Source organism: Molossus molossus, unplaced genomic scaffold (assembly GCF_014108415.1).
Source record: "Molossus molossus isolate mMolMol1 unplaced genomic scaffold, mMolMol1.p scaffold_m16_p_23, whole genome shotgun sequence".
Taxonomy (NCBI): domain Eukaryota; kingdom Metazoa; phylum Chordata; class Mammalia; order Chiroptera; family Molossidae; genus Molossus; species Molossus molossus.
Window position 1 is genome coordinate 13,605,076 of NW_023425359.1, and position 22,959 is coordinate 13,628,034.

Consider the following 22,959-nt stretch of genomic DNA (forward strand, 5'->3'; position numbering starts at 1 on the left):
GGTTTAATTCTGGTCAAGGGCACATACCTCGGTTAGGGCTTGTCCCTGGCCCTGGCTTGTCCCTGGCCCTGGCCGGGTCATGCGGGAGGCAACCAGTTGACGGGTCTTTCTTGCATCAATGTTTCTCTTTGTCGCGCTCTCTCTCCCCCTCCCCCGCTCCTCCCCCCTCTTCCTCTCCCTCTCCCCCTTCTTCCCTCCTCTCTCCCCCCTCCCTCCCACTCTCTTCTTCGAAGATAAATGGAAAAATATCCTTGGGTGAGGATTAAACAAAAAATCATAAAATTAAGACATCTATCAAAAACCAAACACATCAAGTTTTTGTTTAATTGCATACCCTATAGATTTACTATTGTTGGTAAAATAAATGGCCATATTTGAAGAGGATTTATACCAAGATTCAGAACTTGGTTATCAAATCACTCAAACTTCACTAAGTTTAGCAATTCAGTACAGATATTTGCCCCCGCCCCAGAAAACCACATTGGCTTGGTTGTTAATGGTCACAACAGTCATCTGATTGTGAAATGAAATCTCTTTTCTGTGCCTGGTCATTCTTACATAAAAAAAAAAAGTGCAACATAGGAAAACTTATATTTTAATAACTTGAAGATTGGCTTCTTGGACCTATTATATTGACATTAAGACTATTAGTGGACCCTGTTTATACTTAATATTTCAGAATCAGAATTCTCTTAAGTTATTGAAACTTTAGCATGACCCTATTGATCAGTGGTGATAACACCTAGATTTTGCACAAAGTTTTTTTGTTTGTTTATTTTTGTTACAAATGTTTCTCCTTTTTCCTCCATTGACACTAGATTTTGCACAAAGTTTTAACATAATTTATATACTACGGTGATTTGGGAGATTTGTGAATTTTGTCCCACAGCTCTTTCTAAGGAAGTCTGTTAATTACCCACATTACTAATTCTACTGTCATAGAATATGTAAATAAATGTCACTGACAAAAAAAAAAAAAAAAAGATATATAATACAGTTTGATGTGTAGTCAAGTTTTTTTAAATAAGAAATGTAAGCCTTTACAGGTAGTTTTGCTTTTATTTCATGGGAGAAACCAAAAAAATATGCCTTCATTTGAGTCCAACTTCCTCAATATAAATATCCCAATTAATCAGTTGGCCCTGCTTATGAATGAATGTGACAGTCTTACTGTCACTGTTTTCATTATCATTAAGACATTGTTCTATGATTTTAGTAATATTTCTTCCTTTAAGGAGTTCAAACAATTCATAATAGTCATTTATCCTTTTGGAATGGGGATTGTCCTTAGCTGTGCTGGGTAAATGTAGATAAATTATAAAGAAAGAGTACAGCTTATCTTGATATCATAATAACTAAAAATCTTAAGGCTAAGCATAAATACTAGGCTAAAAATGTTGGGCATAAATAAAGGCTAAATCTAAATATTAAACTGTTATATTTAAAAGCTATACTATTTTTTCAGCTTTTGCCTTGGGCTGAGATTTTAGATTTCTCTCCATTCCTTTCCCATCCTGAACATTTGCTTAAAGTCTTCGGTCTGGTATTGAAAGAAACATAACAACCACACAGCACGAAACCTCTGTCATTTTTCTTATGGAAGTTACTGTGCCAGCACAAAGTGCCTTAAGAGAGAGCATTTTTTAAATTATAATAAACAGTTGAAATGTGATTATATTTATAGCTTCTATTTGATATAGGTGAAGTGGTAGTACTATTTTAATGAAACTTTTTGAAATTTAGTAACTAATTCTTCAGCACCTGATAATATAGTTAGCATTATGGAGGAATAGAAGGGTACACATTTCAAACACGCACATATATTGCAAAGCAACACATCAGCAAATACAAAATGATTTCAGTAGTTAACAAGGCTTTAATGGGTATTGTCCTTTTAAAATTACATTTTCTTTCACTTTTAGTTCATTTTGGTGCACAAAAAAGAATATAGGCCCTGGCCAGTTTGGCTCAGCAGTTGGAGCATCGGCCTGGAGTCCGGAGAGACCCGTGTTCGGTTCCCGTTAAGGGCATGTACCTCGGTTGCAGTTTGTCCCCGACCCTGGTTGGGTGGTGCGGGTGGCAACCACTCGATGTGTCCCTTTCACGTCGATGTTTTTCTCTCTCTCTCTGTCTCCCTCCCACTCTATCTGAACAAAAATGGAAAAATGTTCTCGGGTGAGGATAAAAAAAAAAAAAAGAATATAGTTTTGATCTCATATATTCTAACAACATAGCAAGAAGAAAATTTTTTCATAAATTCTGTTATATTTCACATATTATAGTATCTCCCTTAAGGTGAAATAGTTTTAGGATTAAAAAAAATTTTCTTTTTCTTTATTGATTAGAGAGAGAAAGGGAGAGGGAGAGAGAGATAGAAACATCCATGAGAGAGAACGTCAGCTGGCCGCCTCCTGATGCCCCCCACTGGGGATCAGGCCCACAACCTGGGCATGTGCCCGGACTGGGAATCGGACTGGCAACCTCTTGGTATGTGAGTCTACGCTCAACCACTGAGCCACAACAGCCGGGCTAGTTTTAGGATTTAACAAAATGTTTCTCTGCTTGGTATTTTTCTGTCATTGGGTGAAAATCAATTTGCTAATGTTCCAGAATTCTTTGGACCTTCATACACAGTAAGACTTGGTCTTCATACACCTGAGTAAGCACACTGAAGCTAAATGTCAGATTTCAAACATTGTAAGAACTTTTATATCAGAGCATCCCTCCTTACTCAACTTTTTCCACTGAAAAGAAACCTCTACTTTTTTGTTCCAAGTTAAGTTGAGGCTTTTTTTACAGGCAAATCAGGTTCAGATAGCATTTCCCAAAGGTTCATCTCCCACCTGACTTCATGACACAGGCCGTCTGTGCTGACTGTTCATTCCCACCAGACCACTTGATTTGTGGTATTTGTGTTTACTGAGTCTACTAACCCATGACCACCTTGTTGGTTCTTTTGTCATTAACATGAGTGACTTTTTGCCCTGGCAGTTTTTAACGTTCCTCCTATTGCCTTCATGTTTTCTTATCACATAAGCACTCTTATATTTTTAGGACAAGAAGTTGGTGTAAATTTTTGAAACCTGCCCACCTATGCATGTAATATTGCATCAAAGATTGTGTGTGTGAATTCCTGTTTCTTACAGTAATGTCTTATTTTCACCTGACTTTCTTCCTTTCACTAGCAAAGGACATACAAGCTGGGGCTATTTATAGGCATTCATTTAATTGCCTAGCAAATATTTCTTTATATACCGTCTGCCTGTGCTTGTCTGGGGGAGACACTGGTAAACAAAACAGCAACATGCATGTCTGTGCCTGTGTTTATTGAAAAGCTTGTATAATGTCATATTGTCTCAGAATTTAGTATGTTCTTTCTACTGAAATGCATTTCTTATATTAATGAACTATTTCCAAAAATAAAGATGAATTAAGTTAATCTAACCTTAACATATGAAAGAAAAGTTTTCAAATACCAAAGCTACACATTGTCACCTGAGCAAAGAGCATGTACCCCAGGCCTTTTTATGTTTCACTTATTCAAATCAGTATCGCTTCCCTGTGAAATACTTATAAGCTAAGAGAGTTTATCGGATGTCTTTGGAAGCTTCATTCTACCAACTTGATACTGAAATGGGGCTGTTTGCCTTAGGAATGTGGAAAAGATAGTAAGGGTAAGAGTCATTTTTATTTCTTTTTTTATTTTTATTTTTATTTTATTTATTTATCCTCACCCGAGGACATTTTTCCATTTTTTGTTCAGGTAGAGCTGGGGGGGACAGAGAGAGAGAGAGAGAAACATCGATGCGAAAGGGACACATCAAGTGGCTGCCACCCACACAACCGACCAGGGCCGGGGACAAACTGCAACCGAGGTACGTGCCCTTAGCGGGAACCGAACCCGGGTCTCTCAGGACCGCAGGCCGACGTTCTAACCGCTGAGCCAAACCGGCCAGGGCCATTTTTATTTCTTTATCCTTTGTAATCAGATGTGAACCTTTCATGTGCATGTTAGTGAGCTAAGAGAATATAAGAAATTAAAATAGCATGCGTGTCTTAGAAGTACATGTTGTGTTAGTTTTTTTTAATCTTTTTTGTCAGTTACCTTTTTCATAAGTGAATACTGGTAATAAATGACAAATTTGTCTCCAATGAATACAAGAATAATATTTTACTTCTGGAAGATTTATATTTTTTTTAGCCTTTTACCCATTCCTAAAGTTACTAATAAATACAATTTCTAGCTCTGTACCTCTTAGAGTTTTAAGAAGTCATTTCATCTCTTAAAATCAATGTTACATTTACATTAGTAACTTTTTTTTCTCTTTGGAAATAACCTTAGAAAGTACTGATTTCACTCACATTTCTAAATTTAAAACAATATCGTATATAGGAGCCTTTCTTTTAAGCCTACATAATTTACCAGATTCTTTTTGTTTTTTATCCTCACCCAAGGACATTTTTTTATTTTTTTGTTCAGATAGAGTGGGAGGGAGAGAGAGAGAGAAAGAAACATTGAAGTGAAAGGGACACATCGAGTGGCTGCCACCCACACGACCCAACCAGGGCCGGGGACAAACTGCAACCAAGGTACATGCCTTTAGTGGGAACCAAACCCGGGTCTCTCTAACCACTGAGCAAAACCGGCCAGGGCTACCAGATTGTTTTTTAAGCAAAGCAAGCTTATCTCAACTCATGAGAACATAAATTCAGTCAGCGTTTTCTGCATCAAATCATTCAACCTCTGCCTTAAATGAAGGGATGGATCGTAGGATGTCTTCTCGAAACAGTTGTTGTTCAAGATCCGTCTTGAAAATTCCCATTAGCGAAGGTGACTAGGTACTGAGCGACAGATATTCAGCAGTTATTTTCTCTGGAAACTAGAGTTCTTGGCCTCAGGAACTTTTTCTATACCTTTAGCTTTACGTTATTTTTAAAACACACCCAAGCATTTAAGGGAAGATGTTTCCCTTGTTAGAGATAGGTGTCTAAATGTAGATAAGCTTGGGCTGATTAAAGGTAAGACAATAATTAGTATATTCCATAGTTACTATTTTTATTATAGGACAATAAGATCAGTAAAAGCAAACTCATATCACAAATGTGTAATGACCAGGAAGTGGTTTTGGGTTTCTAAAGAAATGTTTTCTGATCTTTACAGGTTTGTGATAAGAATTTGTTTTTACTGGTCTTATTTTCCTACAATTAAATAGTAATTGTGGCATGATGTTTGTTTTATTGAACTGTACACTTGAAACCTTTGTGGTTTTGCGAACCATCGTCACCCCAATAAATTCAATTTTTAAAAAAAGGAAACAGTTTCATAACACTTCTGGTGAGAGGCTGATTTTTGGTTTACTTGTTCTTTTATTATTTCTTGCTTTTTCTATCCTAATGTTTTTGGTATATTTTTTGCCGTATTTTGATTCTGTTACAGAAGAAAATACTGTGCAGTGAACTCTAACAGTGTCCTTGTGACTCTGCAAGTCCAGCTTCTGCTCACTTAGTGATAGTATAGAAGAGAATATTTTTATAAGGTGATTGATTCTTTTGTAAAAATTACAAAACTTAACTCTCTAAGGCCTAAAAGTATTTCATTAAGTATTCATTTCTGATGTGAGATTTTGTTCTACATGCATGTTGTCTGAAATGTCACATGAACCAGTAGGTCCATTTCATCACCTTATTACCCTTTTTCTTCTTTCTATTGTTTTAATAGCCAGGCTTCCCTTATACCTCCCCTCATCATCACTCCGGTCTGATCTCCTCTCCGATCAACTTTGAGCACATCTATCACATGACTGTTAATTCTGCTGAAAAATTTCTCTCTCCTGATTCCATAAACCCTGAACATTCCCCGTCTCTGCGCTCTGTCCCGGGTACACCCAGCTTTATGACTCTGAGGGTATGAACGGCTGAGTCAGGTGTTAACTGTACTAACCTGCGTGGCTCTCCTTCCCGGCCTCACAGTGACACCGCCCAGGGGTTCTCCTCTGTGAGGGGTTCTCCTCTGTGAGCCTTTCCCTCCACCCCTCCGCTCCTGTGTCGTCCAGTTCGGTGTTGTTTCTTCTTTTGAAGAAAAAGATGAAGACTGGGGGGATGTCAGTTTTACTTTTTAAACTGTGCTGGAGGCTTTGTATGTTTAATAAGATATTTCCCATCATGGTATTTTCCACTACAGATACCAGGATAAGAAATAGCCCCTAGTGGATCTTTATAAGCTTTAAAAGCTCCAAAATGTATTCATGAGTAACAGGAAAAATTACGAAAAGAAGGCAGTCTTACTAATCTTTGAATTACTGATATGCCTTTAATTCCAACCGGGATCCAAGATAAGAACTAAATCAAAGAGAAAAAATACCAGCTGTGCTACGTTCTGAAGGCCTGACCCGCGCCTGCCGCAGGCCCTCTGCTGGCAGCTTCCGGTGAGGGCGGGGCCTTAGCGCCGAAGGTCCGCGTTCCCATCAAGAAATGATGTTTGTACTTCTCACTTCAAGGGAACGTTTTTCTCAAGCTAATTTTACAGATAAAATATTTGCATCATATCATGCAAACTCATTTTCCTTAGTGCCATCTGGCTTAGAAAAATTGTAACAACATTTTATTTGTATACATAGTAAATTATTTTTCCAATAAGAAAACTACGAGGTGAGAAGCTCATTTTCGTACTTTTGTTTATATTATAAAATTATTCTAAATGTCATTGTCATTGACCTTAAACTATTATGTCATTTAAGTATATTATTTAACAAAATAAGATTACTTATGATAAAGTCAACCTTAGTTTGGAAACAGATTGCAGAGAGTGGGTTTTAGAATAGTGTTCTATAAACCAGTCAAGAATTTTTCATATAAAAAGATGGTGGAAATGTTGCTTAAGTTAGTCATTTATAAATAGAAACACTACTCTCAGAGGAAGTCTCACCCTAATCTTCAGCATATTTGTACATGAAAAGGACCAGCGGATTAGGTTTCATATCACTTTATAATGAAGTTGAACTTCAGCTGGACGGATGATACACTGTTGGGCTGTGTTTGTGTTTTTTAACAAAACATTTTCTCTGTATTATTATTGTATTACTTCAGCGTGCAGTGTTTCTAAAGAACTGGCACGTTTTTATAGGCTTAATTTTTGCCATTTATTCCAGGGTAGGTTTGTTTTATAGGAAAGAACGCCGCCAAGGTATCTAAGGTTGATAGCAAAGGCAATAAAATGCAAAGGTCAGAGCTGAGGCTCTGTCTGCGTTGCACCAAGTGCGCGCTGGCTGCACGGCTGCTCTTGGGGCGTGAGTGTCGAAATGTCAGCACTGACTGTTCCTGTTCAAAACTGTTTAATTTCTTAGAGAAAAAAGGTAAAGCATTTGCTTTAAACAAATAACACACTAAGAATTACATGGATTTTGCAAATTTGATATATGAACCAAAATGCCAGTGTTTGAATTTGGGACCAGCTGCCAGCCACCATTCAGTGTGTGTGATTCTGCAAAATGTAGGATTTGGAGTTTTTCAGGCAATGTCAGTGCATGTTCTGCAGAGCTGGCTTTGGCCCTGTTACTTGTTTTGTCATAACCTCCTCCAGGTGTCAGCCCTGACACCCCTTCTGGTCTGAAAAGGTTGGGGTCACCAAGGAGGCCAGAGGCTTGTGTTCTCGGCCATGTTCTGACAGCTTGTCCTGCACACCACCTCTCTAAGTGTGCATGACTTTCCAGGTACTCTGGCCCATTTTCCTACCTTGGACACCAAAACCATTCACTAGTTAGATGGAAAACTCCTCAAACCAGTATTCCCAAATCAGATCACTTCACGCAGACTTGTGATTGTTGCAGACGTCCTGCCTATGACTCAGCACTTCTCTGTTGACGTGCAGCGTGAGACTGGGGACATGAACATGCAGATGATATGTTTGCTGTCACACCAATGAAAACTTTACTTGAAAGCATGTGCTCTTAATTGATTTTCCTCCCAATGGGCTTATTCAGCTACTGAGTTATCCTAAGTAAATAAGAATCTCATATGCAGTAAAAGCTTTGTCTCACTGATCTGCAGACGTCCATGTAATTCTACCATCACTGTCACTTCTAACCCTGTAACCATGACTGTCCTCACAACAAGACATCCCTTACTTGCGGGTAAGCTCAGTAAGTGTAAGGGTGAGCACTTCTGTCTGTGAGGGCTCTAGTGGGCAGGAGGAATTATGTTCTCTGTTCCCTCAGGTCAAGATCATTTTATTTCTTGAAATTATAGTGAAAAATAGACATCTCTGCAGAAAATAATTTTTTCTCTGGCTGAAGGGTTTTTCTTTATCTCTTGTTTTTAGAACCCTCGGCCTCAGGAAAGTCGGACAGTGTTCAGTGGCTCAGTCAGTATTCCATCCATCACCAAATCCCGCCCGGAACCAGGTCGCTCCATGAGCGCCAGCAGTGGTCTGTCTGCAAGTAAGTGGCCCTCACTGCGGGGAGACATGATCACACCTTGTTGTGCCCCTGCCCATCCCCTGGGCGACTGGAGGGCTCTGGGTCGCAGACCTGCTGGATGTGCCCAGTAAACGCGGTACAGTTGTTAAGCAAACAGTCCTGGAGTCCTGGTAGAGCTCCAGGTCACCTTGGAGACAGACCAGTAGCACTGCGAAGTGTGATGATGGCCCATCTGGAGGAATACCCAGGGGCAGCCGTCGGGATGACTTTGTGCTGAGCACAGCTAGGGAACCACATGCCTTTCTGGGGCGCAGTCACGTCTGAGTCGTGTTGGGTCCGTTGACAGGAGGCCAGTGTGGCTCCCTGGCAGGGGGCAGGAGTGACAGAGACTGAAGTGCCAGAGGTAGGCCAGGATCAGATCGAGCAGGGACTGGGAGACAAGGTAAGACTTTATTTTTTTTGGTTAATCCTCACCCAAGGATATTTTTTTATTGTTTTTTTAGATAGAGAGGAAGGGAAAGAGAGGGGGGAAGAAACGTCAGTGTGAGAGAGAGAGACACTGATTAGTTCCCTCCGGCACAACCCCAACCAGGGCCAGGGATCAAACCCACAACCCAGGTATGTGCCCTTGACCGGGAATCGAACCCTAGACTCTTTGGTTCGTGGGTCAGTGCTCCAACCACTGAGCCAAATTGTCCAGGGCAAGACTTTTTTTAAAAAATCCTCACCCAAGGATGTTTTTACTGATTTTAGACAGGGGGAGGGAAGGGGAGAGAGAAACATTGATCAGTTGCCTCCTGTACAAACCTTGCCTGGGGATCAAACTCATAATGTAGGTATGTGCCCTGATTGGGAATCGAACCCACAACCTTTTGGTGTATGGAACAATGATTCAACTAAATGAGCCACCTGGCCAGGGCGGTAAGACTTTTTTTTTTATCCTCACCTGAGGACATTTTTCCATTTTTTGTTCAGATAGAGCGGGAGGGAGAGAGAGGAAGAGAGAGAGAGAGAGACATTGATGTGAAAGGGACACATCGAGTGGCTGCCACCGCACGACCAACCAGGGCCGGGGACAAACTGCAACCCAGGTACGTGCCCTTAGCGGGAACTGAACCCAGGTTTCACTGGACCACAGGCCAATGCTCTAACCGCTGAGCAAACCCGGCCAGGGCGACTTTTTTATTTTTTTTAAAAAGGAGCAGAAAGCCCATAAAGAGCTGTAGTGGGAGCCCTGGGTTCGCAGTCTTAGGAGCCCTGGCAGGCTGCCAAGTGGAGCAGGGCCCAGAGGCAGGCAGGTGAGCGCAGGGGCCTGGGGTGCATGGAGGAGGAGAAGCGGACAGGTCCGGATCTACTTCCGGAAGCAGAAACAGACTCAGTGATGACTTAGCTGTGGGAAGGCAGGGGAGGAGGAGTTAAAGATGACACCTTGGTTTCCTGTGGAGCAGGTGGGGGTGGTACTGACTGCCACCCCCAGGTTTTCGGGAGGAGAGGCAGGAGGCCTCCCAGGCCTGTACAAAGGTCCCAAGAGAGGACAAACAAGAGCCTGTTTGATTAACTCAAAGAAGGCTGGGGACAGGTTCAAGAATATACCCTTTGCCACAAAAGAAACTAAATAAGATCCATCACTCATCCAGTAGCCATTTTACAGTGCAGGGGGCGAATCCCGAGGCAGGTACCTGCTTTCAGGGGCTCTCAGTTTTCCTTGGCCTCTCTCTGCTCTGAAGTGCGGCCTCTCTCCCTTGTCCTTCTGCACAGAACCCGAGCTAAGGGACCACGGGGCGGAAAACTGCTCCACTTGCTTCTGTGCAGCTCGGCCCAGGAGCGGCCTCAGTGGGGCGGGAGGGCGGGTGTGTCAGAGGCCTGTCACCTGAGCAGAAGCACCTGTCACCTCAGAAGGAGCGGACTGTCCAGGTGGAGTACTTGGCTGATTTTAAAAATTACAATTTCATCTTGCTGCTTTCACCAAGATCTTTAGTAGTTCCTGGATTATACATGGTGATCGTCAAGTGATCATTGTCACTTCTAATTTGGGGAAGACTGTTCTTGGCCAATGACTGCCTTTCTGTCCCTTGCTCAGAAGTAGCCTGGCCCTGGTTTAAGGTCAGAGAGTGTAGCCAACACATATTCAGTCCCACGTCCCAAACTCTGTCAGTAGTAACTCGAAGGAAACCTCTGTCCTTCCCTACAACTGATCTGAAAGAGAATCAGACTGCACTGAATCAGCTTCACATTTAAAAGTCATTCAGTCAAAACACATTGGTTGCCCTGTGTTCGTGAATGACGGAGTCGCAAACGCTGGTGTCAGCTGCCTCCTGCCCGAGGACCGCGTCCTCGGGGGCAGCCTCCTCCCCAGCTCCTGAAGACCTCCGCATTTCCGTGCTCACTAGGTACACAACCATCTTTTGACATTTTTATTGAAAATTCTTAATGTAAAAAAAAAAACCACTAAATTTGGATTTGTTAAACCAATGAAAAGTTTGAACAATCACAATCTGTCTTATAGTTGTACAGAAGCCTCAGCAAAGTCTTTTTTGACCACTGATCTTAATATTGAACCTTAGCAAGATTAAAACATTTTTAAGCACAATTTAAAAAATAATAGGGAATGCTAAGAGCTTTAAGTACTACAATGGCCCAGTGTTTCCAAAGGTTTTGTCATTCCCTTTTTTCCTCTCCATGGTGTTAGTCTACCTCTTAGGTGCCCAACTCTAAGATCAGAGCAGACTGATTTTGAAGGGACTCCCATCACTGTTGCACCTCGGGCGTTTGCCCTGCGGAATGGAACTGCTCGTGTGCTCGGTGTTTCTGTGCGTCCTCTGGGAGTGAGTTACCCAGCTGGGATGCTCTTGGTTTCAGGGAAGTGTTCTGTTCCCTTCATCGTTCAGCACGTGTGTGAGCACCTGCTGTGAGCCGTGCGCCCGTTAGGGGAATGGCACGCACGTGAGCAGGAGCAGAGCAGCGTGGGTGCAGTGCAGGAGATGGTGAGGTGCCGGAGGCTCTCTGGGCAGTGGGAAGGACTCACGAAGGCAGTGGTGTCTGAGTGCAGACCGGGGACTGACTGTGGGAACTGTCCAGCAAGCAGAGCAGTCAGGCACGGCCCGAGCTGCCCACTCACCAGGCGTCCCCACTGGCGGCCCTGGAGCAGGAACAGCTGTTCAGATGGCCGGGCTCCGGGGTGAGCTTGGGAGCCACGGCAATGCAGCCGGACGCACTGTCCATCAGTATAGGGCTCTAAGCCGGGAGGAGGACCCGGGGCAGTGGGAAGGATGGCTTGTCATCCCCATCAGCATATATCAAGTTTTACCTCGATGATGTACTACTGTAGGGTCATCTGCACAGAATGGCAGTGCATTAAAGAGAGAATTCTCTGGAGGAAGCTACAGTGCAAAGCGACAGCCCCTGCCCTCCCCGTCAGAGGGCTCCCTGTCTTCTGGAGGCATGGACCAAGGAAGTGATGCACCGGCCAGGGACTATGACGGAGAGGTGAGCGGGCGTGTCTGGGGGTCAGGAGAACAGTCGGTGGACTGGTGATTCGCTGTCAGCCGGTGGCAGAGCCAGTCACTTGGGTTGCAGACTCCAGTTTCTGGAGGTGTTGAGAGTTTTCATAGTTTTTGTGTGAACTTAACCTATATCTCTGAAGGCGGCAAAAAGGACTGTGAGCATCTGCTGTGCTCTGTGCCTCTATTTTTTTTTCTCTTTATTGATTTTAGAGAGAGAAGAAAGGAGAGGGAGGGAGGGAGAGAGAGAAACATCAATGAGAGAGAACATTGGCCGCCTCCTGCATGCCCCCCACTGGGCATCGGGCCCACAACCTGAGCCACACCAGCCAGACTGTGCTCTGTGCCTCTTGGTCAGCTCAGAAAGGGGGCTTTGTCCTGACAGTAGAAAAGTCACACCAGATCGTTCGGTCAGTGTGGCTTCAGGAGGGTTGATGGTCGCCTGAGCCAGTCCTGCCCCCCACTTGTCATGAATGTCTTCCTTTGGGCCTTACAGGACTCTGATTCGCCGAGGCATTCCACGGCTTCCAACAGTTCCAACCTGAGCAGCCCTCCCAGCCCAGTGTCACCAAGAAAGACCAAGAGCCTCTCTCTGGAGAGCACTGACCGTGGGACCTGGGACCCCTGAACTGCTTCAGCCCTCAGACCAGAGCCGCTTCTCCCTTAGCCACCCTCGTCTCCTCCCTCCACTCTGCCGGACGCCAGCCAGCAGGGTGGGGAGTCAGGAATTCTGACCACACGACTCCAGATCCTCGCCCCTCAACTTGACTGCAACAACCATACAGGCAGACTTTCATGGAACAGCCTAGATTAACACTGATTTCATTTCATACACTTAGAGTTGCTTTCCATAGTATTTTACCTCTTCCCCCAAAAAGGTAGCTTAAGTAGACAGATGACACAAATGTAAGCACTAAGAATAAGATTAGACAGACTTTGTTTTCACAGTAGAGTCTCTGTGTAGTCCCCAAATAGACATGGTCCCCGGGGGTCTCTCCAGCACCCACAGCGAATGTCGACCTGATCGTTGCCAGTAAATCCTTATTAACTAAGACAATGCATATTTTACTACGATACAGAGTTTAAATAAATACGCAGATGTAGAGGGTAAATACTGAATGTTGTATATAGTAAAAAGAGGCATCTTGTATTCGATGGAAGATGGGTGCATATATGAGAGAGAGCGTTTAACTTAAAGATGTGTGTTGTTTCTTGTCTGTTTTCCAGCTGAGTAACTTAAAGGGTGGAAAGGCCTCCAGAGGAGTCAGGGTTCCCTTCAGCCGTGTCCCCCACTGGTGCAGGTCCCAGCCCCCAGGGGCTTTAGGAACATCCGCTTTGGTTCCGTGGGTTTGGGGTGTGACCCGGGCGCCAGACTTAACATCTGAAGCCTCTTCAGCAGCAGCATCAAAGGCAAATTTCCTTCTATGCCAGACATTTCTTCTAGAATGTGAACCACACTTCTTGTTTTTGATACTGTGGTACCGTCTGCAGATGAATGTAAATGCAGGTGTCACACTGGTCCCTTCCGTCCGAGACACGAGACGCGCACTGCGCTGGCTTCTGAGGGCCGGAGGGGCCCACGGGAGCGCTTGCCCTGGGCTGCCACTCCGGTCACAGTGAGCTGCCCCTGGCTGAGCTGGCTTCTTGGGGGGTCTGTTTTGAGTGTGGGCAGCTTCCTCAGATAAGCCTGGGAAAGGAGTTTGATTACCAAATAATATAAAACCTCAAAAGCAAGGACTTGAACAGCCTTAACCAAATATTCTTTCCCATACTCAGTGGGAAGGGACCTGTTCACCGCGCGCAGCAGGAAGTGTGCCCGCTCCCCCTTGCTGCAGTGTGTGGGTGGTTTCATGGCCATCGGGATCCCTGCTGCTTTCATTACCGCAAGGAAGTGAGGTGCAAAACCAGGGCTTTGTTTCTCTTCAGTTCACCAGTTAAGCACATGAGTAGAGAGAGAGAGAAATAAACTTGGAAGTAAAGAGAATTCTCCTCTTTTTCTTTTTATCTACATCGGTCTGAGAACTTGAAACAGGGTGGGTTGGTTGGTTTCCTCTCTCCTTTGAACTTCAGGGGCAGTGGACGGGGTTCCCCACAGCTGCTGGTCCACACTGCAGGGGGGAGCAGTCAGGGCCCCGAGTCCAGGCCCTCGCCTGCCTTCCCTCCCACCGTGGGCCACAGGAGCTGAGACTACTTCCAAGTCGATACTCTTTGGAGAAGGTCACTGGGGTTCGGTGACAGACGAAAGAATCCTGTTTGGGGATTAGATTGCAAAAGATTGCAGTAGAGAAGTTGAAAGTAATGCCACTGAGCTTTGACGTTAGACATTCTGGACTGGGTACTTGCTCAGGTTTGACTGTTACTTTGGATGGGCATCATCTCCCATCCAGGTCTAATCTCTTACATCGTTTTGCTTTTGGAAAAGAGGTGTCATGTAAAAATATTTTGTAACTCCTGGTATCAAGGGTTGGACCTCCAGTTTAGTTATTGCCATATGACTGGTAGCTCCTTAAACTTGGTCTTTCCTGGGGAAGGAGGGAACCAGCCAGCCAGCCACTGGCTGAGGGCCCGTGGCCAGCTCCCCACTGTCCTGACCCTCCCTGTCCCCGCCATGCATCTCCCTTCACCTACGCACCCCCTTCTCTTCCCAGGGACTCCTGGGACTCAACTCTAAGCCATCAGTTTACCACTTTGACAGCTAAGTGAATTTTGTTGCCTGTAGGTGCTTGCTTTTTAAAGGATGCTTTTTGGGATCAAAATATAATCCTTTCTGAAGTCTGGACTCCACTCCAATGAGTCATACCCTCCCATCAGGACAGAGAGCTTGTTCTGGCTGCTGGGCTCACAGGGTGTCACGTTAATATTAACCCAGTGGATTGCAACGCGGCATTTGGGTTTTTCCATCGCAATCGTAAGTGGTCTTACCCGTCACAATAGAGCAGTCCCAGATATGGGACTTGGGGAGCAACTCTGTCAGGGGCAGTAGTTTTGAGGGATTCCCAAGATAATGATCACCCTACTGGTCTTATCCCCAATATGAAACAGATACTTTCAGAAGCTTCTGAGAATGGTTTGGAAAGATGAGTGCCAGGGAAACAGAAGGATCGTTCAAAGGGATCACTAACAGATCACGGTAAGGTACCTATGCTGTCTGAGGTCATCATCCCTTGTTTCGTGAAGGATATTTTAAAAACGTATACGGCAGCAGAAACTCAGTTCTCGTCTCAGTAGAAAGGAAAAATACCCCAGGCCCCTCTGGCGTCCTCGGTATGTGTTGGTATTTGGTGCTATCCATGTCCAGCCAACTTATCGACCCTTGAATTCTGACTAATCTTGTCATGTGCTTTGGGTGTATGAAATTACACATATACATATATATTTCTTTTTGCCAAAAACGGATGATTTCACTTCTTTAATGATGTGTGTCCCCCCACACACGCACGTACCCCTACTCTTGGCGATTTATGTTCTTTCCCAGGGAGCGCAGTTTTAAGGCTATGAGACAGAAAAGGGTCCATCTCTAGTTTTTCAAGCAATTCTTGTACCCAGGCTTCAGGGAAGAATCTGAAATTCCTTTATGTTTATAGCAACAGTCTGTCATACCCAGGTGGCCCTTGGCCCTGCTCTGCCGTCCATGATTAGAATCGTGTCATTTTCATTACTTAGCGGCCACATCTACTTCTGTGAAGGACCAGTGCGTGTAAATTGTATGGACTCAGGTATTGCGAGAGAAAAGCCAGAGCAGGGCTAGGCGGACATCCCTACCCTGCACGTACGCAGGGCCCCTGGCTGGCCTTGGACAGTGGTCACGCACTGTGGTCTCAGCCAGGTGGGGCCTGGAGAAGCTCACCATCCGTCTTTTGGACAGAGTGGCGCGCTCAGCAGCCATCAGACTTGGCCAGATCCGCTGGGCATAGCAGGGAAGCAATGGGCACCTCAATCCTCACCACCCCAGGCCCAGCCCCTGAATTAGCTAAGCCTCATGACATTTCCTTGAACCTCTCGCAAAAAACTCTTTCCTTGTTATGACTTTAATTATTACTTGAGCCCAGAGTTTTCTGCGGAGCCCGGCACTGGGCAGCAGGCCAGGCTTCTGGTTGGTCCTCCAGGGACAGCTGTCGCACACAGAAGCCTTCACTCCTGGGGGAAACGACAAACATCAACCCTGAACTTTCATGAAAACAAAGTGACCTGCCTTTTTATTTGATAGTGTAATATCATTTGTTTTATAAATTTTTTTAGGTTTTTTTTTTTCTCATTGTAATATTATTGTACAGTTTTGCATGGCCTAGGTGTAATCATTTTTTTGTTTAGAGTATAATGCTGATAAATATGTGTATGGAAGGGAAAAAATGTTGCTTTGGCCTTTTATCACTCCTCATTTCATTTTGTTTGGTTTTATGCCCTCATGTCTTAGGGAACTTTATAAGAGATTCTCTGCTACCAAACAATGGCGTGGATTCTTTTGCACAGAAATATTTAAGGTGGGATAGTAAAAAATGTAACAAAAGTCTCCTCGCCAATATTTTATGTTGGTATCACTTAATAGTAACCAGACTTTGATGTATTGCAATAAAACAGGGAACTGTTAGAACTGAGGATTTTGTCTTTTTTTCCCCCTGAATAAAGTCTGAGGAATGTAGAAAAGGTGACTGACTCGTCTTCAGGGTCCTGCTTCCTGCCCATCCCCCTCCTCGTCCAGGCTTCCTCCTTACATCACGGAAGGACATGGAGTTAGTTTAATCCAGGACTTTCTTAGTTCCTTCCATAGCTCAGGTAAGAATTGTGTTCAGTTCTTTTGAAGCTTTCAACCCCTCTCTTCTGGTCAAAACTTCCTAGTACCTGTATCAGTCTGCCCAGCCAGACTGCTTCCATATCTTGGCTATTACGAGTAATGCTGTAATGAACATAACGGTGTGTACATATTTTCAAATTAGTGTTATTTCTTTGAATAAATACCCAGAATAGCATCTGCTGGATAGTATGGCAGCTCTGTTTTTAATTTTTTTTTTTTTTTGCGCAATCTTTATACTGTTTCCCATAGTAGCTGTGCCAGTTTACAATCCCACCAGCAGTATACGAGTTCCCTTTTTTCCACATCCTCACCAACCAACACTTATTTGATTTACTGATGATAGCCATTCTGACAGGTAGGCATTGATATCTCATTGTGGTTTTAATATGCATTGCCCTGATTAGTTATGATAGCATCTTTTCATACATCTATTGGCCATTTGTATGTATTTTTCAGAGAAGTGTCTATTCAGGTCCTTTGCACATTGTTCTAATCGGATTGTGTTTGGTGTTCAGTTGTATGAGTTCCTTATATATTTTGGATAGTAAACCCTTATCAGCTGTATCATTGGCAAATATCTCCTCCTATTCAGTAGATTATCTTTTTGTTTTAATGGTTTCCTTTGCTGTACAAAAACTTTTTCATTTGATGTAATTCTATTTTTTTTTTTTTTTTATCCTCACCTGAGGACATTTTTTGTTCAGGTAGAGTGGGAGGGAGAGAGAGGAAGAGAGAGAAACATCGATGTGAAAGGGACACATCGAGTGGCTGCCACCCGCACGACCGACCAGGGCCGGGGACAAACCGCAACCAAGGTACATGCCCTTAGCGGGAACCAAACCCGGGTCTCTCGGGACCGCAGGCTTATGCTCTAACCGCTGAGCCAAACCGGCCAGGGCTCTATTTATTCTTTTATTTCCCTTGCCCAAGGAGACATATCCAAAAAGATATTGCTAAGAATAATGTCAAAGAGTTTTGACTGCCTGTTTTCTTTTAGTTTTATGGTTTCAGGTCTTATATTTAAGCCTTTAACCCATTTTCAGGTTATTTTTGTACGAGGTGTAAGTGGTCCAATTTCACTTTTGCATGTATTTGTCCTATTTTCCCAGTACCACTTATTGAAGACTGTCCTTTCCTCATGGTACATCCTTGCCTCCTTTTTCATAGATTGACCATTTAAACAAGTATTTATTTCTGGGCTTTCTGTATACCTGTTTTTATGCCAGTACCATACTGTTTTGAATAATGTAGCTTTATAGTGTAGTTTGATATCAGAGAGTGTGGTGCCCCCACTTCTTTTTGTTGTTTTTTTAATCCTTACCAGAGGACATTTTTTTCATTTTTTGTTCAGATAGAGTGGGAGGGAGAGAGAAACATCAATGTGAAAGAGACACATCGAGTAGCTGCCTCCCGCACGACCCCAACTGGGGAAAAACTGCAACCGAGGTACGTGCCCTTAGTGGGAACTGAACCCACCACAGGCTGATGCTCTAACCGCTGAGCCAAACCAGCCAGGGCCCCCACTTTTTTTCTCAAAAGTTTTTTGGCTATTCAGGGTCTTTCGTGGTTCCATATAAATTTTAAGATTAGTTGTTCTAATTAGTATTTTAATAGGGATTGCACTGAATCTGTAGATTGCTTTACATAGTAAGAACATTTTAAAAGTATTAATTGTTCCAATCCATAAGCACAGTATATCCTTCCATTTATTTATATCTTCACTTTCTTTCTTCAGTGTCTTACAGTTTTCAGAGTATAAATCTTTCACCTCTTTGGTTAAATGTCTTCATAGGTATTTTATGCTTTTTGCTACAATTGTAAAAAGGATTATTAATTTATTAACTGCAACTAATTTCTGAATATAAGTATTATATCCTGAATTTATTTATTGGTTTGAATAGGTTTTTAGTGAATTATGTAGGGTTCTCTTTTTTGGATCTATATTCATCAAGGATATTGGCTTATAATTTTCTTGTTATGTCTTTGTTTGGTATGAGTAATGCTGGCTTTGTGGAATAAGTCTAAAAGCATTTCTTCCTCTTCAATTTTTTCAAAATAGTTTTCTTTTTTAAAGGATTAGAGAGGGAAGCATTGGTCGGTTTCCTCCCATACATGCCCCAACCGGGGATTGAACCTGCACCTTTTTGATGTATGGGACAGCATTCCAACTGAGCCACTTGGCCAGGGTGGGAGATCTTTTGTTTTTTTTTTACTGCTTCAACTTCACTACTAGTAATTGGCCTGTTTAGATTTTGTATTTCCTGGTTGTCCTGTAAGGCCAAAGATTTGAGAAATTTGTCCATTTCTTCCAGACTGCTGAATTTGTTGGCATATAATTGTTCATAGGATTCTTGAATGAGTTTTTGTACTTCAGTGATGTTGGCTACAATTTCACTGTTTTTATTTGGGCTTTGCTATGGAGCTGCACCCCTCTTTCTCTGATGAATGTGGACTAAACCTTCCAGCCTCATGCCGGGAACAGCTGGAGACAGGATAGGTAGGGTGTGCCACTGACCTCAGGCTCCTCACCACCAGATCAGAACTGAAAGAATGCCACAGTTGTAGGAGGTTTTATTTTTATTGAAACAAGTAAATCAGACAATTACAAGAATTTTATAAAAATTAACAGCCTATGAGGAGGACCCCTCAGGTAACATCTGCACATTCATATCCTTCCACAAAGGCCGCAGGGGGGAGGAGGTTCCCCTATACTGTCTTGTAGCAAATGTGAGAGGACAAGAGCTGTCACTTTTTCTCCCCCTCAGCTGCTCCTACCCCTGGGAGGCAGCAGTTCACCTCACTTGGTTAAATAGTACTTGTTGGCACTGCTCAGATCTGACTTCTAGCTGCAGAGGGAAAGGGCAGAAAACAAATCTCATTCTAGAAACACACACAAACCTCATATACATGTTCAATAACATCCAGAAAGGGTTCTCCTTTTTTTTGGTGGCAGGGATTTGAAGGTAGTAGTCTCTTCTGATTAGATAAAACTGTTACTAAAAGGAAATAAAATTGCCCTTTTATCTAGAGTATTGCAGAAGATGAATACACAACTGTTAGACTCTGACAGCTGGGGTTTCATGTTCCTTCTTGCACACCACATACCCTTAGCAATAAAACCGTGATAAGCGCTGGCAGTGGGGCTCCAAGCAGCATCCCCTCCTCTCCTTGGGCAAAGGAGTTTAAACGGAGCATCACCACCTTCTTAATAGTTTCAGCTGCACAGGGACAGAGTCCACACCGAGCAGCTACTGCTCAGCCCTCCTCTTGCAGTAGTTGCTGTAGGCCTCCTCAAACATGGCCTTACAGGGGATCTTGGCCTTCAGCTTGGAGCAGATGAGGAAGGAACCCCCCATCTTCCTGTGTAATGAGTAGGTCTCCTCAGGGGGTGGGATGAGCCGGTGCCTCAGCATAATGGGAATCAGGCTGTGGATCTTCTCGGTGGTGGTCTGGGTGCCAAAGTCAAAGGGCTCCTCTGAGGCAAAGGCTTCCCCCAGGATGAGGATGGCATCCAGGTGGGCATCTTCCATGGCCTGGAGGAAGAAAAGGAAGGGTTTAGCCTTGAGAGCTCCCTGGAGGGTCAGGTAGGTGAGTGTTTGATGTTTAACTAGATTGAATAATGGTAAGTGGAACATAACATTAATGTGTGAAGTGCACTCCACGTGAGACAAAAGGGGGAGCGGCAGACACATTCAGGTTCAAAGTTTGTATAAAACCAGAGATTCTTCAGGCCAAAAAGAAGAGTCTAGATTGCTCTGGTAAGCCTCGGATCACCTGGGTCTCCTCCACCTCTCCCTGCTATCAAGGAAAGGAGTGGCTTCTGGGTGGCAGGAGCACTGACCACAGAAGCTGCCCCTTTATTTAAGGGACTAAGATTCCTTCCAACATACTCCTCACCCTTTCCCAGTGAGGCCTTAAGAAGTGAGAGCTAGGGCTTTGCCATCCCATCTGCCCTCACCTAAGCCCTGTGTGAAGAACCAAAAAAATCTCTAAATTGCTAGAATGAGAAGGAAAAATGAGCTTCATGCCAAGTCCCTTAAGTATTCCAACTCAGCTGCCCCTGAGCCCTGCCGCGCTGAGGTGGCCGGGGGCTCTGTAGAGACCCCCCTCGAGGGTGCCTACCACCTCTGACTGCACCCATTCTGTTTATGATTACAAAGGGAAAAAGTCCACATACAGGGAAGGTAGCCCACCCAACAGATGGCCACCCTCAGGCCCCCTAGGAGCTGCGCCTGGAACAGTAGGCCTGTGGGACTCCAGAGGCACAGCAGCTCACCTTGACCTCGTAGCCGGTGAGGAACTTCATCTCTATGGATTTCTTCAGCACAGTCTCCCTGTCCCTCTCAGCGGCAGCCCTGATGATCTTGGGGGGGGGGGGGGGGTACCGTGGGCAGCACATAAAGTGGAGCTCCTGAGGGCCCCAAATGCCACTGACCCCAGGACTTTACTGTTCCTTCCAGACCCCTGGAGGCCCCAGCTGGTGCTGTGAGCCTGACAGGGCCATGACCTCACGCACTATCACCAGACTGAGCACAGGCCAGGAGCCTAGTCAGCCTCCCTCCCAATATCCATCATCCAGCTTCAGGACGGCATGGGCAGAGACCCGGCCCCCGACCCTACCTGGATGTAGAGGTCAGTAAACGATTTGTCAAATTCCCGAGTTGCCCCAAAGTCCAGAAGAGCCACCTGGGAATGGGGATAGCAATGGGAGGTTTGCAGCTGGGGACGGAGATTCCCCCATTCCAGCACAGCACCCAACACCCAGGGGCTCACCTTGTGCTGCTCAGGATCATAAAAGAAGTTGGACCAGTTGGGGTCTGTCTGCATGAACTGGAACTCAAACAGCTCCCTCAGGCACAGGACCAGGATGTTGTGGCAGATCTGGGGCAGGTGGGGTGGCCTGGTGACCTGAGCGTTTGGGGCTGGGGAAGCCTGACTCACCTCCCACCTAACCCTGCCTTCTTCCCAGATGACCTTTGATTCTAAGGGTACCACGGGGGGGGGGGGGGGAGACAAAGCACACACCCCCCCCCTTCAGATACACAGGGATCACCTGGAGGCTCCAAAGCCAGCTGCAGACACACCTCATTCCGGATCTCCTGGCTCAGCCCCTCAGCCTGGTCCAGGGGGAAACCAGACACGAGCTCTGTGGTCAGCACGTGGGGGCTGCAGAGCTCATCCACAATCTCAGGCACGTAGAAGAAAGGGTGGTCCTTCAGGAGCTCCCTGGTGGGGGTGGGAAGTCACATGCGGGGCCCAGATCCTCCCCACGGCAACGAGGGACTGAGCCCAAGTGGGGGGGCCTGCTTGTGGCCAAAGCTATCTGCTCCCTCAAAATCCCTCCTCCCCTCCCCCACAGACTGCCTAAAGATGGTTCTTTCTGTCTCCCACTGGGGTAAGCAACAGGCAAGGGACCCAGAGCCAAGCTGCACCTGAACTTCTTGGCACAGGCAGCCTCTCGTTGGTAGTCGCACTCTAGCGCCAGCTCCCGCCTCAGCACATCGATCAGGTGCTCAGGAAACAGGCCTGGACCAGGGAGGAAGGTGTCAGGGTACACTGAGGGCTCCCCAGGCAGGCCCCGAGGTGCCCAGAGCCCACCCCAAATGCCTGCCATTGACCAACAGCCAGCCTCAGACCTTCCGGAAGCATGTTGCTCATGTTCAACACAGCCATGAGGTTGTTGACATCACTGTTGATGCTCTGGGCCACGCCAGGATACTGCAGGGAGAGCACAGGAGGGGTCCCAGGTGGACAGAACAGGATCCCACACCTTAGGCAAGTCACAACTGTCTACCCTCCCCCATCCCCAGGAACAGCCACCCACTCAGGGCCCCAGCCCTGGCCCAAAACAGACAATTACTGTCCCCTGTCCTCACCCCTCCCAAATCAAGCTGCTGGAGGTTGTTCCACTTCTCACAGCCACTCACTCGGCAAATACTTCAGTACCCAGTGCTAACCACGTGTTAAGCCAGAAATGACAACACAGGGCCCCTACCTGGATCTTCATGGCCACCTCACGACCACCCTTCATTCGGGCCAGGTGCACCTGCCCGATGGAGGCGGCTGCAAAAGGCCGCTCCTCAAAGTATTCCAGTTTGTCCCGCCAGTTGGGGCCCAGGTCACTGTTGAGAGTTTTCTGGAGGGAGAGGCCAGGGAGGGGCCTTAAGCAAAACCCAGCCACCTAAAACACCCTGAGAAGCACCCACAGCCCCACCCCACAGGTCCCTGCAGCTCCCCTGCAAGGAGAAGTGCT

At 45.2% G+C, this 22,959-nt stretch overlaps 2 protein-coding genes across 7 annotated transcripts in view; one reads left to right on the plus strand and one right to left on the minus strand.

The window, feature by feature from the left end:
• Positions 1–16,490, plus strand: part of CDC42BPA (CDC42 binding protein kinase alpha) — a 222,747-nt gene extending 206,257 nt beyond the window's left edge. For 4 of the 5 annotated variants that reach the window (XM_036277347.1, XM_036277348.1, XM_036277345.1 and 1 more), the window contains 3 exons: positions 8,318–8,435; positions 11,743–11,900; positions 12,411–14,923. In XM_036277347.1, coding sequence (XP_036133240.1) covers positions 8,318–8,435; positions 11,743–11,900; positions 12,411–12,542 — 408 coding nt within the window. In that variant the 3' untranslated portion in view covers positions 12,543–14,923. Of the gene's footprint in view, positions 1–8,317; positions 8,436–11,742; positions 11,901–12,410; positions 14,924–14,956 lie in introns of those variants that run through there. The other variant, XM_036277351.1, reaches the window with a different exon arrangement.
• Positions 16,491–19,276: 2,786 nt separating this feature from the next.
• COQ8A (coenzyme Q8A) overlaps positions 19,277–22,959 on the minus strand; it is a 38,349-nt gene continuing 34,666 nt past the window's right edge. For both annotated transcript variants that reach the window (XM_036277617.1, XM_036277616.1), the window contains 8 exons: positions 22,702–22,842; positions 22,343–22,424; positions 22,139–22,232; positions 21,791–21,932; positions 21,480–21,587; positions 21,327–21,392; positions 20,983–21,069; positions 19,277–20,239 (listed from right to left, as the gene is read on the minus strand). In XM_036277617.1, coding sequence (XP_036133510.1) covers positions 19,955–20,239; positions 20,983–21,069; positions 21,327–21,392; positions 21,480–21,587; positions 21,791–21,932; positions 22,139–22,232; positions 22,343–22,424; positions 22,702–22,842 — 1,005 coding nt within the window. In that variant the 3' untranslated portion in view covers positions 19,277–19,954. The remainder of the gene's footprint in view (positions 20,240–20,982; positions 21,070–21,326; positions 21,393–21,479; positions 21,588–21,790; positions 21,933–22,138; positions 22,233–22,342; positions 22,425–22,701; positions 22,843–22,959) is intronic.